At 31.7% G+C, this 17,213-nt stretch overlaps 1 protein-coding gene across 2 annotated transcripts in view; it reads left to right on the top strand.

The window, feature by feature from the left end:
* Nucleotides 1-6,916: 6,916 nt before the first annotated feature.
* LOC126717030 (probable linoleate 9S-lipoxygenase 5) overlaps nucleotides 6,917-17,213 on the top strand; it is a 62,275-nt gene continuing 51,978 nt past the window's right edge. The window contains exons 1-9 of one of the 2 annotated variants that reach the window (XM_050418185.1): nucleotides 6,917-7,232; nucleotides 9,758-10,047; nucleotides 10,491-10,731; nucleotides 10,995-11,333; nucleotides 11,458-11,543; nucleotides 11,683-11,790; nucleotides 11,924-12,228; nucleotides 12,315-12,578; nucleotides 12,860-13,569. In XM_050418185.1, coding sequence (XP_050274142.1) covers nucleotides 7,037-7,232; nucleotides 9,758-10,047; nucleotides 10,491-10,731; nucleotides 10,995-11,333; nucleotides 11,458-11,543; nucleotides 11,683-11,790; nucleotides 11,924-12,228; nucleotides 12,315-12,578; nucleotides 12,860-13,569 — 2,539 coding nt within the window. In that variant the 5' untranslated portion in view covers nucleotides 6,917-7,036. The remainder of the gene's footprint in view (nucleotides 7,233-9,757; nucleotides 10,048-10,490; nucleotides 10,732-10,994; nucleotides 11,334-11,457; nucleotides 11,544-11,682; nucleotides 11,791-11,923; nucleotides 12,229-12,314; nucleotides 12,579-12,859; nucleotides 13,570-17,213) is intronic. The other variant, XM_050418182.1, reaches the window with a different exon arrangement.

Raw genomic sequence — 17,213 nt, 5'->3', positions numbered from 1 at the left:
TTTGAAAATTTCTATTTTTTTTTTTTTGAGAAAGTTTATTTGTTTTTCTTGAAACATCATATTGTTGTGTTATGTATTTCGGCTGCCTTTTTATTTTGCACAATATTTTGAATTTTTTTGTGTGATATGTTTATTTCAACTGATCAAAATTTTTATTGTTTAATTTAAAATTGATAGGTAAATAATATAACAAAATAAATGGGATGTATTCATCTCTACTAATTTAATAGATATAACATAATAGAAAAGAAAATTATTTTTATATGCTAATAATAAAAAAATTGCGTTAAAATTAATTAGGATAGAACAATAAATTTATGCAAATTACATTTTCAATGTTTTTATTTCATTTAATCATCATCCCTAGTCCTTACTATACATGTAAGAGATGCTGAAACATTTTCTATATTTTAATTTATTTCACCATCTCTACCGAGATAATTACTACTTAATAGAGTAGTTTTGGGTGGCTAATCATATATATTAAACCATGATATGCAACTTTTTTTTTTTTTTTTTTTTTTTTGAGAAGCCAAACTCAGCGGCAATTTATTTATTAACTAGAAAATCTACAACTATAAAAATGAGAAACGTCTATTGGAATATCCTCCATCCAGACAACTAAAAAAAAACCTAACTCTCTGAACTAAAGCATGGGTCACAGCGTTGCTCTGCTTCCGTACATGAGAAAAGGAGTAGGTTTGTAACAAATTTAAAATAGACATAACATCTTTTATGATGTGTCCTATGCTAGCAAGAGAATAATTCCCCTCTACCAGAGCTTTGATAAAAACCTCGGAGATGCCTTCAAATACGGAGTGCACAAATCCGAGTTTCCATAGCAAATTGTACTACCCCACGTGCTACCAACATCCCCAAAATTTCCACTGAAGGGGGGTTTTGTAATCATGATACGCAACTTATATAAGCAAAATCAAACCTAATTCCCTTCTAGTAACAAGTTGTCTAAAAGCTACCACAAGACTTTTCTCATGCGTAACTATAAAGACATCAGAAAAATACATTTGGAAAAAGTTTTTATTGTTTTAACCTTATTGTCAACTCTTACCTTGTATTTTTCCTTTCTTTGGGCTAGGGTTACGTGATCTGAACTGAAGCCTAAAGGCAATGATCTATTCAGATACTACTATTGTATACATGATTGTCAACCATTATCCTTGACTTATAGATATCATCACAATTGTTATGGGTATGTCATTTTCAATATCTTATATTAGTGGCCCATCATCCTTCCTTTCAATGAATAAACATTGATCCAAAACAATGACCCAAATGAATTAATTTAAGATTTCATCTTCCTATGAGACGTGCTGCACAACAGAAAGTAGGATAAAATTTTCATTAAAAAAAAATAGAAAGAAAGTCGGGTCAACTTTGATTTTTAATCAACCAAATGCAAGGTATTTAAGTATTGCTGATTGTCATTTGGTTTTTAAATTAGATTTTATGTAGAAACAGTATCACAAAGGAAACTTTTTAACGCGTCAACCATGAGTTTGATCACTAATCCCAATATATATATATATATATATATATATATATATATAAATCATTGAGTTCGAATTTTGACCTCCTCTCCCTCAGCTCAGCAGTCTTGGGAGGTGGGATTTGAAATTCTTAATCAAACTGGTTTTTAGATGCAATCTTCTCAGTAATTTTGATTTCTTAGTTTTGAATTTATTGTTTGAAAAGATGATGAAAGTTAGGCAAATTGGAACAAATTATGAGAAACCTTCAAAATTAGGCTAGCCAAACTTAATTTGGTCATAAGTTGGCAAATCATTTCAAGCAAGCAAAACTATTTGATTTTTGGAACGTGCAAAATGTTTAAGAGATCAAATTACCTTCAAGTAATATTGAAGGAAATTTTAACTTATTTTATTTTTTGGTATATATTAAAGTTAATTATTGCTATCTATCCTATATCATGGGATTGTAATCTTTAGTATAAGCTATATTTTTTACAACTAGTTAGTCCCGGTAAACCCTCCTAACGTCCTTTTTTTTATTTTAAATGAGGCCCTTTGTAATGCGACATAAAGACTCCTTATTTTATTGAAATTTCATAAACTCAACACCATACATGGCATCATTCAAATGAGTGTTACAATAAGTAACAGTACTGAGGTTTTATGGGTTGGGCATTGCAAATTATTGGTAACAAATTTATTAGTTATCCCATCACCCAATATGTCCAGTAATTTATTAAATTTGAAAATAAGTAGGGGTTTTAATTTTGAAAATAGAGTTTTTTTTTTTTTTTTTATAGAATTGAGAATAGGGTATTGATTTGTCATATAAGACGAGAATTACAGATAAGCCTATACTCTAGGGTGAATACTTGCAATGACTCCATATTTTAAGTATGACAACCTTTAAGAGCTGAAACCTTGATAGCTTGACCCATATATGATACATCTATCCTAAAGAATTCGTTGACGGCTCTACCACATGCGAGAGGACCAATTGTTGTACCAGATAGCAATGGTTGCTGCAATATCACTTCTCATATTTGACATAGCTTTATACATAATTATCCAATAAGCAAGAATAGCTTGGCTGTCCTTTGAATAGAGTGTCTTAATGACCGAATTTCATTATACATATTTTTTAATAGATATAATAGAATTTCAACATATGAATATAATAATTTTTTTATCGTGATACCAACTAATTTTGGTGTAGTCGAAATTTAAACTTCAAATATCTTATTCAATTATAATATTACTACCCATTGGTTGCTGCAATATCACTTCTCATTTATCATAGCTTTAAATATAATGATCCAATAAGCATGAATAGCTTGGCTGTCCTTTGCATAGAGTGTCGTAGTGCCCGGATTTTGTCATACTTATTTTTTAATAGATACAATAGAATTTCAATGTATAAGTATATTGATTTTTCTTATTGTATATTAAAATACCAATTAATTTTGGTATAAGTGGAGTTTGAACTTTAAATCTCTTATTTAAATTAAGTCACCATTGTGTGAGAGATAAAGACGAACTTACAATATCATATTCTCACAATAACTACAATTCACATGTATAAAATTCACATATACTAGGAAAGAAGTTCACTTTTTTCTTTTTCTTTTTTTTTTTTTTGAGAAGGAAGGAAAGAAGTTCACTTGAAACCGAATTATAATATAATTTTTCCTTTTAAACTTCCTTTGAGATTATTTGAAATTTTTATGATAATTTTATTACGGATTTCTTCAATTTTTCTTTTTTGAAAGCCAAACTACGAACTTTCATTCATATTCCAAAAGCACCCGGAAACAACGCGTTCCAGAATCAAAAGGCACCAGCATTACAAAACAGAGCCATTTGGTATCTTCCTACCAAATTTTCTCCCACTCACTTCTTAAAATTTTGACAATTTATTAATAAATTAGTGGTTTAAATTTGGTCACGTCATTAATATTAAATAAGATTTTAAACTAGTAATAAATGATATTAAATGTTTGTTTAAATATTGAGGTTTTAGCAAAATCTAAACCTTTTAATTATCAATAAATTATTAAGATTTTAATAACTTTATGGTATTTTATCCCAAAAAAAAAACTTCATGGTATAGTTATCAATAAATCTAAACAATTTGTTCAGGATATTGATTCACTGATATCCATAAGAATTGTTGGGAATAAATATGAATTTTCAAATCTATAAGACATTGAGAACAGAGAGAAAAATAACACAAAGCAATCACATGAAACAAAAAATTTTGTAGTTCAACAATTTGCCTACGTCGATAGAGTTACAATAATAAATACAAGATGCATTCATACAGTTTTTTTTTCTTCTCAAAATTAACAACACAACCAACCTTAATCTAAAAATAACGGTATTTATATCTGGCATGAGCCTATCAGCCCAAGCCTCCGCTTCATGAACTAAGCCTAAAAAAAATCTCCTATTAAAAATGTAAAAGTTTTATATTGTATTGAGTCATAATTTGGATTAAACACAAACTAGACTCTACATAACCCAACAACATAGTCTTAGAAGGTGACGCAGAGATTGCAATAAAATCCCTTCAAAATGAGGAAGTTTCCTTCTCTGCTTTTGGCCACATCCTCCAAGACACACAATCCATTATTGGCTGCCTAAAATACTACTCTTTCTATCATGTACGTAAGTAGGGTAATGTTGTTGTAGACGCTAATGGCAAAGCTAGAAAATATTTTTAGGAGGAGCCAAGCTAAATATATAAAGTTTTTTTGAGAAAAAAATGTATAAAAAAAATTAAATCCGAAGAATATAATACACAGAGATATATATATACATATATTATTTTTTATTGCTTATACGTGGAATGTTTGTAATTTTAATTTAACATTATGTAAATAAAAATATTTATATCAAATAAGTCTTTTACAATTTTACAAAAAAAAAAAAAAAAAAAAAAAAAAAAAAAAAAAAAATAATAAAAAGAAAGAAATTATTTTTTTTTTTTTTTTTTATGGGAAAGAAAGTAAGTCTTAACAAGTCTAAAAATATACAAGTCAATTTAATAAAAAGAATATATAATTAGGCATACATCAAATACACCTTAATTGAATAAACTATGTATGATATAAGAATAATTAGAGGGAATAAAAAATGCATTAGTTAACTATATAAATGCATTAAATGATTTTAATAAAAATCTAGGGGGCATATTACTGAAATTTATGTCCATTTTTTTAATACCAAAAATACAAGAGGGAGGAAGAATTTTTGGAAGAGGTTCCTCTAGATATTTCCAATGATTTTGTATTTGATCTTCTAGATATGAAATTAAAGCTATGCAAACTTGATTCTAAAAATAAAAAAATAAAAAAATTTAGATGTATAGAATTCAGTTACAAATGTGATTGTAGCCTAAGGTTACAGCCAACAATAAGATGATAGAATGCCACTATCATGTGACTCACTTAAAATGATTGTATATAATCACTTAAATATGGTTTAGTAAGAGAACACATGTCATCATTTTATTGTTGGTTGTAATTTTAGACTACAACCAAATTAATTTGTAGTCAAACTTTGTCCATTCTAGATGGGTCGATTTTAATTTCCTTAGCACTTAAATGAGTTGGGCCAACAAAAAAAAACAAAAGTAATGTCCTTTAGCTCAAAATATGTAGCTAAACCAATACATAATTGTAAAGGCGTACACGTAAATGCTTAAAATAAATGCAATTAGGGCAAATGCCAAACTTTTTGTTTAAAAAAAAAAATAAAAAAGGACTAATGCCAAACGATGCTGAACCATACTTGAATTATAATAGTAACATATATGGAGAAGAGTATTAATTATACTAGAAAATTTGCTCACAAAAAAAAAAAAAAAAAATTTATATATTATTTCTAAATTTAGTTTCAAGATCAAGCAGTATATCTTTAATTTCTTTCATGAATCAATGAACCACGTGCCCATACATGCGTGCTCAGCTCACACACGTCAAAAGAGGTTTTTGATCTGTACAAAAACTGTCCAATATTGACCCATATCATAATAACAGATTGAAATTAACAACTCAAAGCACACCATGTTAGACTGCTTCTCAAATCTTATATTATGGTATGGGTAGCACATCAACTATATATTAATAAATTAAGAAAAAAAAAAAAAAAAACGTGTACGTCCAACACATGCAATACCCAAGAAAAAGATAGGAAGGTTTTTTTAATAGTAATTCGGAACCCGAAAAATTGTCATGGAAAGATTGAGAATAGTGTGGCTAATAACTATATTATATAATAAGAAGATAATGATATATCATGTAAAAGATATGTGTAATATGGTTTGCTAATTGGTTATATAATTAAATTTGATAATAAACCAAATCCAAAATCCTCATATCTTATAAACCAAACAAAAGTTACAAAACTACATACATGTAAATGCACATTTTAAAGAGAAAGCCAAAGTGATAGAGATTCCAATTTCCAATTGGATATATTAAACCAATTTTAAAAGCTGCAATAGACAAGAGTAAAGAGTTGCCACTTTGATAAAGAAAATGTTGAGGGATGACAGGTCCCAAAGAATAGTAATTTATAAGTAGCATAAAGTTATTGGATGAAGAATATTATAATTTGATTTTCTTTTTTTTTAAAGCACAGATTGCACCTTAGCCAGGGCAGAATTGCAGACATTTAATTTATTGTTTTCTTTTTTCTTTTCTTATTATAGCATAAAAGGAAAAAGACTTGGTTTCAACAGGGCCACATATTCCCCTTCGAAATGGCCATTAAAGGTCTAAATGTCCACTTGTATCAGTAGCCAATGACTTCTTCTTTTCTTTTTCTTTTTTTTAGTTTTTTATTTATTTAAGTTATGGGAAATTAATGATAGAAAAAAAATGGTTAATTTCTCTGATTGTTAATATTTTCAAGTTCATCAAATTTTTACAAATTAATAGATAACTTCTTCTTAAGTCCATCCAAATTTGACATACTTACGCTAGTAATTAATAGGCAAAATAAATGCAAATTTGACAGACTGACTCAAGGAAACTACCCACTAAAGTTGAAGCTTCATGAGCTTTAAATAATGGTCCAATACTATTACAATACACTATATATATCTTTCCCTATCTTTAAAATGCAGGGAATATTCATAAAAAATAAAATAAAATAAAAAAAAGCAGGGAATAAAATTGCATTATTGTATATATGGTACAATTTATAGTATGTAAAACAATCCCAAGGATTATGAACGTGTCTCATACGACCTTTGACATTCGTCCCCAGGAGTGAACAAGAATTTTCTTTATAGATGAATTAATAAATATTAAAAAAGAAAAAAAGAAAAAAAAGAAACAACTTTCACACCAAGAAAATAAGAGGAACGTCCCACATGCACAATTGAAGCTTCATTGTAAATGCCATTTTCTAATCACCTCTCTATAAGTACAAGGAACCCTTCTCTTCACATTCCTCACATCCAACAACAAACTTTTTTCTCTCTAAAAAACTAAACTTTCTTTATCATATTCTTTGCTTAGTGCTCGAAACAGTTAGAGATGCTTCAGAACATCATCAACAAGATAACTGGCGATGATGAAAGTGGGAACAAGAAGGTTGAAGGGACAGTGGTGTTGATGAAAAAGAATGTTTTGGACTTCAATGACTTCAATGCTTCGGTTCTTGATCGAGTCCATGAGTTGTTAGGCCAAAAGGTTTCTTTTCAGCTCATAAGTGCTGTTAATGGTGACCCTGGTTAGTTCTTCTTTTCTCCATATTGTTCATAACCAGTACTACTTTTGGGCCTTTCTTTCTTTTCTTCATGATATATTTTCTTCTTGTTTTTTTTTTTTTTTGAGTAATATTTTCTTCTTGTTTAAGCTACTAGTCTTCTAAATTCTAATGGTGACCATGTTATTAAAAGAAACAATGGAAACAGCCCAAAACCATGTTATTCTTGAATTTCTGGCCTTTACTCCTATATGGAGACATGAGAGTTATTTCCAGATTGGTTTGTGATTTTGATTTTCTTTTTCAGTTCTTGTTCTTGGTCTTGGTCTTGTTTTTTGCTTTTTATTTTTTCCTTTGCCACTGGACACTCTTTTTTGTTTAACGCGGTTAAGGAGAAAACTTAAGCCAATTACTAGAAAAGACCCAAGTTTTCCAGCGATGACTTTATCATTACTGGCTCTCAATAAATTGACACAGATCTTGATTGGGTGGTTATAAATCAAGGTTATATAGTAAATAATATCCTATTGACATAAAATTTGATATTTATATTAAGAGTATAAAGAACATTCAATTCAATGATTAGATTTTTAAAATATGTAGTAATATTTTTTTTATTGACTAAAGTTGTAGTCTAAAATTACAACCAATTTTATAGTTAAATTTTGTCCTATATATATATATATATATATATATTAATTGGATACACTAAGTTCATTGATTTAGGAAGTACATTTAAAAACTTTTTATGAAAAAAAAAAAAAAGTAATTATTTTGATTTTTTTTTTTTTTAATTGTCTGATGTCAAAACTTTTTAAAAATGATTATTAACATGACCCATATATATTTTCTTGAATGAGAACGAAAAATGTGCTGAAGACTTATTAACCACGTTTGTTATTCGGACCAAAAAAAAAAAAAAAAAAAAGGCCATCGTGATTGTCACAGGTACTATACCATACTCAACAATAAGTCTAAACGAACAATTCTTCCAGTCAGATCAGAGGGCTGCTTTTTGTATTGAGTTGATTTTTAGCTTGTTCTAAATTTCTAGACTAGAAATAGATTTAAGCCAATGTATCTAATTATTTTATTTGTTTTATTTGAATTGTTTATATTATATATATCTAACAATTAACATTCTTGAATACGAATTAAGATGCGGTGAAGAATTATTAGATAGGCCACATTTGTAATTGGCACAGGCACAATATATACTATTCTCAACAACAAGTCTAAAGGACCAATTCTTCCAGTCAGGGGGGCTGTTTTTTATTGTTTTTTTGTACGGAGAAGAAATCTAGAAGTAGTTTTGAGCTCATCTAATCCTCTGTCTTTATTATGATTGATGGAAGCCCATAGTTGAGATGATTGGCCCATATGTACAATGCATGTGGACCTATTCCTTACAAAACAAAAAATGCAAGTGGACTAAATCATAAAATTTGGTCCATTCATTTGGTGAATCCACCTCATAACCCATTTATGACATTATTACAATGCAGAATTATAAGACTTAAAAATATTGGCTTCCTAGTATCATTTAAAAAAAAAAAAAAAAAAAGAAAGAAAGAAAGAAGAAGAAGAAGAAAGAAGAGAATTATATATTAATATTACCATTAAATTAGTTTAAACATTTTTATAATTATTTATCTATTGATTTGATAGTTTAAAAGAAAAAAGCTTTAATTTTTTAGAGATGCTATGATCAAGAGGGTAAGACTTTTCTAACCTTTGAGTTAGAAAGAAAATAAAAACTTGAAGGTAGGGCTTTAAACAAAGATCAAGGCACCAACTATGATGTCACAATTTACAAGATATATGTGATGTCTTTGTCTGATTTTAATATTCAATGGTCATAACTTGTTCAGCACATGAAAATGATTTTTCATTCATGACTATCAAGTTTCAACTAACCCAATTCATTTGTGTTATATTCTATATTAGTGATTATGTTATTAAGTGATGATGACAGAAAAAATGTTGATCTTTTCTTTAAACCATCTATTACCTAAACTCAATATTAAATAAAATGCAAGTGGGGTTTCTTTAGTTCTTATGACTATACCTTTTTTTGAAGCAGCTAACATCCAAGGTTTTTTTTTTTTTTTCCTTCTTCCTAAAAATGTAAAAATATCAGTAATATTATGTTTAACGGAACCATAATCAGTATTTATAAACCATATTGAGATCAAACTAGGTAATTTCTTTAGTGACTTAATGAAAATTTTAAAAACATATTTATGGTTTTTCATCATCAACTGTTTGGTCATGGTAAATTGTTACATAGGATGGTTGTCAGGACTTAAGACAATAAGGATCACTCACAAATTCACAATTTCACAAAGTGGCCTTGCCTGGACTTTTAGAAAAGCTACACGAACTCATCAAGCTTGAGCTCAGTTAAATGTTTTGGTAAATATTAATGTTGATGACATATAGTTTGTTTCACTTTCTATAGTGTAATTAGTCATTACCATGTTTGGAAAAAATTGGAGCACACTAAAAATTGTAATTGATGTACTTTTGTGTTTGATGTATTTTTGTAGCAAATGGGTTGCAAGGGAAACTTGGAAGGCCAGCATATTTGGAAAACTGGATAACCACAATCACCCCCTTAATAGCAGGGGAGTCTGCATTCAAGGTTACCTTTGACTGGGACAATGAAATAGGAGTTCCAGGAGCATTTTTAATAAAAAACAACCATCACAGTGAGTTCTATCTTAAAAGTCTTACGCTTGAAGATGTTCCAGGTCAAGGCCGGGTCCATTTTGTTTGCAATTCATGGGTTTATCCTGCAGACAAATACAGAAAGGACCGTGTTTTCTTCTCCAACAAGGTAATAAATTATATGGGGATTTCTGTGGTGATCATGCAGTTCCAAAGTTTCGAAATGTTCTAATTAAAAGTTAAAACCACAGGAAAAGAAATAGTGTCAAAAACAAGTTTAGCACAAACTCTAGTAGTTTGAAGAGAAACCTCCTACAAATTGATTGAAACACACCCTTGTTTAGTTATTGTAGCTGATGCAAGCTAGATGAAATTTCTTCTATGGATTTCTATATATAAAATAGCTAAATCACTTGAAGCTGCCAGCTGAAATATGATATGAACTTGCATAAAAAGCTGATTTGCATAGAGTGTCATGGAGAAGTCCATCTAAAAGTTGTTCTTTCTAATACTTTAAACTTACCCCAAAACGTCTAAATTGGTATAAGCTAAGGTGTTTCGACTGTGATCTACATCCTAAAGTAACAATTTGATTCAATTATATTTTTGCAGACATATCTTCCAAGTGATACCCCAGTGCCACTGCTAAAGTACCGAGAAAACGAGCTAGTGAACCTGAGAGGAGATGGAAAAGGAGAGCTTCAGGAATGGGAAAGGGTGTATGACTATGCTTACTACAATGATTTGGGCGATCCAGATAAAAATGCTAAATATGCCCGTCCAGTTCTTGGAGGTTCTAGCGAGTACCCTTACCCACGTAGGGGAAGAACTGGACGACCACCAACGAAGACAGGTTAGACATTTCATTCAATTTTCCGTCACTTGTTCTATAGTTAGAATTTGTGTAGGTACTAGCAATGACAGTTAATATGACAAATAATGCTGTAATCAGTTGAAGTCTCTAGTATCATGAATAATTTGAGAATTAGTTACATTAATGAATTCTTCATGATAATCACAATCTGTACTTTTTTCACTGTAAAAGTTAGCATGATTTTGGTGTCTATTACTATTATCATCATTGTCATTAAGATTTCTCTGTTATAATTGTAACAGATCCTAAAACTGAGAGCAGGCTGAAGCTTCTTATGAGCTTAAACATTTATGTTCCAAGAGATGAACGATTTGGTCACTTGAAGCTGTCAGACTTCCTTGCTTATGCACTAAAATCCATAGGCCAATTCCTGAAACCTGAACTAGAATCTCTATTTGACAGCACTCCAAATGAGTTTGATAGTTTCAAAGATGTACTTAAACTCTATGAAGGAGGAATTAAGTTGCCTGACGGTCTGCTTAAAGATATTACAGACAACATCCCTGCGGAGTTGCTCAAGCAAGTTTTCCCAATCGATGGTGAAGGACTCCTCAAATACCCAATGCCCCAAGTGATTGAAGGTATAATAACTTTTTCCATGGCACAGCCATTTTTTGGTGATAGATTCAAAAGCTTGCAGATGTATGATTCTTCAAATTCTATTTACTTTAATTTGAATTGTTGTGTTTGAATGACTTGGAGCAGAAGATAGGTCTGCATGGAGGACTGATGAAGAATTTGCCAGAGAGATGCTTGCGGGAGTAAACCCTGTCAACATTAGCTGCCTCAAAGTATTTTTCAGCTTCCATATGTTTTAGATTCTTTAATCTGGATGCCATATTTATTTTTCTTTTCCTAAATCTTCTCAACTTCCAAATGGAGGATTATAGTTTTTCATCGTTAATCATGATTCATTCTAAATTATTGCAGGAATTCCCTCCCACAAGCAAGCTAGATCCTAAAGTGTATGGAGATCAAAACAGTACAATTACCAGAGAACACATAGAAAAAAACCTAGATGGGCTCACCATCGAGGAGGTAATGTTCCTTGGCTCATTTATTCCACATAAGAATTTTGGGTGAACTAGTTTGCAGTTATTTTGCAATTGTAATTTGCTGTTTTACTCTTATTAGCTTGAACTAATAATAATGAGCATGAATTTGGCCATAGGCACTCGAGAAGAACAAGTTATTCATATTGGATCACCACGATGCTATCTTGCCTTATTTGAGGAGGATAAACTCAACTTCCACAAAGACTTACGCCAGCAGGACACTCCTTTTCTTGAAAAATGATGGGGCATTGAAACCACTCGTGATTGAATTAAGCTTGCCTCATCCTGAAGGAGACCAATATGGTGCCATTAGCAAAGTGTACACACCAGCTGAGCAAGGCATTGAAGGTTCTGTTTGGCAACTGGCAAAAGCTTATGTTGCTGTTAATGACTCTGGCTACCATCAGCTAATTAGCCATTGGTATACCTCTGTCAACGAAAGCCTAGGAAATGATACTGGTCTATATTTTAAAATGAGTTTTTAAATGCCTTTTGTATTGGTCACAGGTTAAATACCCATGCGGTGATTGAGCCATTTGTGATAGCAACAAACAGGCAGCTGAGTGTGCTCCATCCAATTTACAAGCTTTTGCATCCTCATTTCCGTGACACCATGAATATAAATGCACTCGCTCGGCAGATCCTCATTAATGGTGGCGGAATTCTTGAGACAACAGTTTTTCCAGCAAAGTATTCTATGGAGATGTCATCAGTAGTTTATAAGGACTGGGTTTTTCCTGAGCAAGCACTTCCTGCAGACCTCCTCAAGAGGTAAATCTGTCACTCTAGAACATAATGACATATTCATGGCGTATGAGGTATCTGGCATTAGAAGTGACTTCAAATTGTGGCAAAATAACACATAAAAGGTTCTTGAAAATGGCTAAAAGACACTCCACAAATGCATAATGTTTAAAGAAGGTTGAGGCAAAATTTAGACTTCTTTTGGTTATCTTATTGTTGTAAAGGCCTAAACGACTACAAATAAAATGAAAACATTCGTTGTTATGATCTTTTTTCAAATGACATGCTACTTCTTTTGCTGAATTCAGAGGAATGGCAGTCAAGGATCCAAATTCGCCACATGGTCTCCGCTTAGTGCTTGAGGACTATCCATATGCTGTTGATGGCCTTGAAATCTGGTCAGCAATTAACTCATGGGTTAAAGACTATTGTTCCTACTACTACGAGACTGATAGCGTAGTTCAGAAAGATGCTGAACTCCAATCCTGGTGGAGGGAACTCAGAGAGCAGGGCCATGGTGACAAGAAAGATGAGTCCTGGTGGCCTAAAATGCAGACACGCGAAGAGCTTGTTGAAACATGCACTCTCATTATATGGATTGCTTCTGCACTTCATGCAGCGGTTAACTATGGACAGTACCCTTATGCAGGCTACCTCCCTAACCGTCCAACAATTAGCCGAAGATTCATGCCTGAAGAAGGCACTCCTGTATATGATGAACTCAAGTCAGACCCTGATAAAGTTTACTTGAAAACAATCACTGCCCAGCTGCAGACGCTGCTTGGTGTTTCACTTATAGAAATCTTGTCAAGGCATTCTACGGATGAGGTCTATCTTGGGCAGAGAGATACTCGTGAATGGACCTTCGACACAAAGCCATTAGAAGCCTTTGACAGATTTGGAAAGAAGCTGGCTGAAATTGAGGACAGAATTGTGACAATGAACAATGATAAGAAGTGGAAAAACCGAGTTGGACCAGTGAAAGTGCCATATACTTTGCTCTATCCCACTAGTGAAGGTGGACTCACTGGCAAGGGAATTCCCAATAGTGTCTCAATGTAAAGCTTCTCTACTTGGGTTGTACATAGCTCAAAATTCTACGTTTTTCTTTCTTCTTTTTTGACAACTTGTGCTATAAATAACTCATTTAATTTCTCCTTAATAAAGATGAGTAGCTATGAAATAATCTAATGCTACATGATTTAAACTTCTTTCTTGGGTGGTGTTTGAAACTAAGGAACCTTATCAAACAATTAGTATGAAATGTAAAAAAGCATCATTGATTGCAAAATGCTGACATGTTACGATCTTCTAAGGGCAACAAATAATCAATCACATCAGGGCCACCAGTTCAGCTTTCACCAGATTGCTATCACTGAAATTGTGGAAAATGCTGGAATCACAAAAAAATGGTACAACTTTGTGCCACACGTGGTGAGTTATGACCAGTGAAAATGTGTCCTCACATTGCTCATAGGCACTCCTTCAGTAGTTATAATTTGTCATGTGGCAAGTTGTGGCACAAAATTGTACAATATTTAGTGGTCCTAGCACAACTCTTGAAATTGTAGCAAAACTTAAAGCCATATAACTTTTTGAAAGGTATGGAGGAAAATCATATTCAAGCATATTTTTTTGCTTAAGCATTATTATTATTATTTTTTTCCATTTAATTATTAAACTGATCTGCTATGGTTGTAACAACAAACTTGCTTCTAGCTTAACTGGTACCTATTAGAAAAAATTAAGGAAAAAAAAAAAAAAAAAAAACTAAAAGTGCAAAAACTTGAGCCACACATTTTGACCAAGCTGCAGCAACTCTGAATTTTATTTACATGGAGCTATTAAAGAAAATGCAATGCAATTGGTGGTTAATGTGCTAATGGATAATTCCAAGCTTCTCCAATTTTATCAGCATTTTGCAATCAATGATGCTTTTTTACATTTCATACTAATTGTTTGATAATGTTCTTTAGTTTTAAACCCCTCCCAAGAAAGAAGTTTAAGCATGCATTTGGATTGGGCGTTTTGCCCAATTCGTGCGTCTGCATTTTTTTAGTGAGTCCTATGGGTACTGTTCATAGACCCACAAAAGTCAGCAAAATATAGATTTTTAGGTAAATTTGGATCCCACAATACTATTCACACCTTTAAAAATTATTTTGCTAATTTTCAGCAAATAAGCAATATCCAAATACACCCTAAAACATATATCATTAGATTATTTCATAGCTACTATCTTTATTAAGAAGAAATTAAATGAAATATTCATAGCATAAGTTGTCAAAAAAGAAGAAAGAAAAACGTAGAATTTTAGCTAAGTACGACCCAAGTAGAGAAGCTTTAGATTGAGACACTGTTGGGAATTCCCTTGCCAGTAAGTCCACCTTCACTAGTGGGATAGAGCAAAGTATATGGCACTTTCACTGGTCCAACTCGGTTTTTCCACTTCTTATCATTGTTCATTGTCACAATTCTGACCTCAATTTCAGCCAGCTTCTTTCCAAATCTGTCAAAGGCTTCTAGGAGTCTTTTGGGTTAATATTGTAAAATTTAAAGTTAATTTGCGTTATACGAACTGTTCAAAGATAATTGGGAAATTGAGGAGAGAGACTGAATTTCGGCAATGGCATTGCCGAAATTCAGCCAAAAAGCAGGAGAGAGAATAAGGAAAGGAGGAGAGAGAAAATCTTTGAATTTCGGCAATGGCATTGCCGAAATTCTACTGCCCAGTTTTGCTGCCCGACTCCTGTGTGTCCGAGTGTGCCCGAGTGTGGAGTGCTCTTAAAATTAAAAAAAAAAAGGCAATGGCGACAATGTCATTGCCGAAATAGGGGAATAATTTTTTTTTTTTTTAGCAATTGTGATAATGGCATTGCCGAAAATGGAAAAAAAAAAAGTGGTTTCGAAATCTCTAGAAGAGTAAAAAATAGGTTTCATGTCCACAATATTTTTACAATAAATCACATATAATTAGTTATTATTAGTTAAAAAAATTTGTGACAACTAATTGTGGCAATGGCATTGCCGAAATAGGAAAAAAAAATTGTGGTAATATCATTGCCGAAATAGTGAGAAAAATAAAAGTGACAAACTACTTGAGACAATTGCATTGCCGAAATAGGGAGAAAAAAAATTGGAAATGCCATTGCCGAAATAGGGAGAAAAAATATTTTCCCCTATTTCGGCAATAGCATTGCCACAAAAAAAAAAAAAAAAAAAAGGGCAATACCTGCAATGCAATTATATGTGATTACGGCAATACCTGCCGAAATATATTTATTATATTTATTACGGCAATACCTGCCGGGAAAAAAATTTCCCCCTATTTCGGCAATCCCGTTGCCGTTGTTTTTTTTTTTTTTTTTTTTCACATTTACGGCAACGGTATTGCCGAAATAGGGGGAAAAAAATTTTCCCCCCTATTTCGGCAATCCCATTGCTGTTTTTTTTTTTTTTTTTTTTTTTTTTTTCATTTACGGCAATGGTATTTCCAATTTTTTTTCTCTCTATTTCGGCAATGCAATTGTCTCAAGTAGTTTGTCACTTTTATTTTTCTCACTATTTCGGCAATGATATTACCACAATTTTTTTTTCCTATTTCGGCAATGCCATTGCCACAATTAGTTGTCACAAATTTTTTTAACTAATAATAACTAATTATATGTGATTTATTGTAAAAATATTGTGGACATGAAACCTATTTTTTACTCTTCTAGAGATTTCGAAACCACTTTTTTTTTTCCATTTTCGGCAATGCCATTATCACAATTGCTAAAAAAAAAAAAATTTATTCCCCTATTTCGGCAATGACATTACTGCCATTGCCTTTTTTTTTTAATTTTAAGAGCACTCCACACTCGGACACACAAGATTCGGGCAGCAAAACTGGGCAGTGGAATTTCGGCAATGCCATTGCCGAAATTCAAAGATTTTCTCTCTCCTCCTTTCCATATTCTCTCTCCTGCTTTTTGGCTGAATTTCGACAATGCCATTGCCGAAATTCAGTCTCTCTCCTCAATTTCCCAATTATCTTTGAACAGTTCGTATAACGTAAATTAACTTTAAATTTTACAATATTAACCCAAAAGACTCCTTCGGCAATGCCATTGCCGAAATTCAGTCTCTCTCCTTAATTTCCCAATTATCTTTGAACAGTTCGTATAACGCAAATTAACTTTAAATTTTACAATATTAACCCAAAAGACTCCTTCTAATGACCGTAAAACATTTTAGACTTATTTAGGCTTTTTTTTTTTTTTTTTTTTTTTTAACCTACGGAAAGGCCAAAAGTCTTTGACTTAAAGGTCACTATCGTGAAAACAATTTGCCACTTTTTTTTTTCCTTGAATAATACGAATTTACTAATAGAAAGACTTGGGCCTAACCCGGCCTGTCAAGCCGAAGTAGGAAGAGTGGAGATGGGGATGACACCAAGACTGTTAGAGCTATACAGTGGCAGAGTCAGGAATTATTTTTAGGAGGGCCAAGTTTTTTTTTTTTTTTTTTTTTTTTGAGAAACAGGAGGGCCAAGTTTCAAGTTAAAATATAATCTCAAGTTTCATATTCTGGCTCAAATCTCACTTCTTCCACATTTATTAAAAAGAAATTACATTTAACAATAACTTAATATAATTACTCAAAACCTTATTATCAAATAAA

This window comes from Quercus robur, chromosome 3 (assembly GCF_932294415.1).
Source record: "Quercus robur chromosome 3, dhQueRobu3.1, whole genome shotgun sequence".
NCBI classification, from domain to species: Eukaryota; Viridiplantae; Streptophyta; class Magnoliopsida; order Fagales; family Fagaceae; genus Quercus; species Quercus robur.
This window is presented reverse-complemented; position numbering and strand designations above follow the sequence as displayed.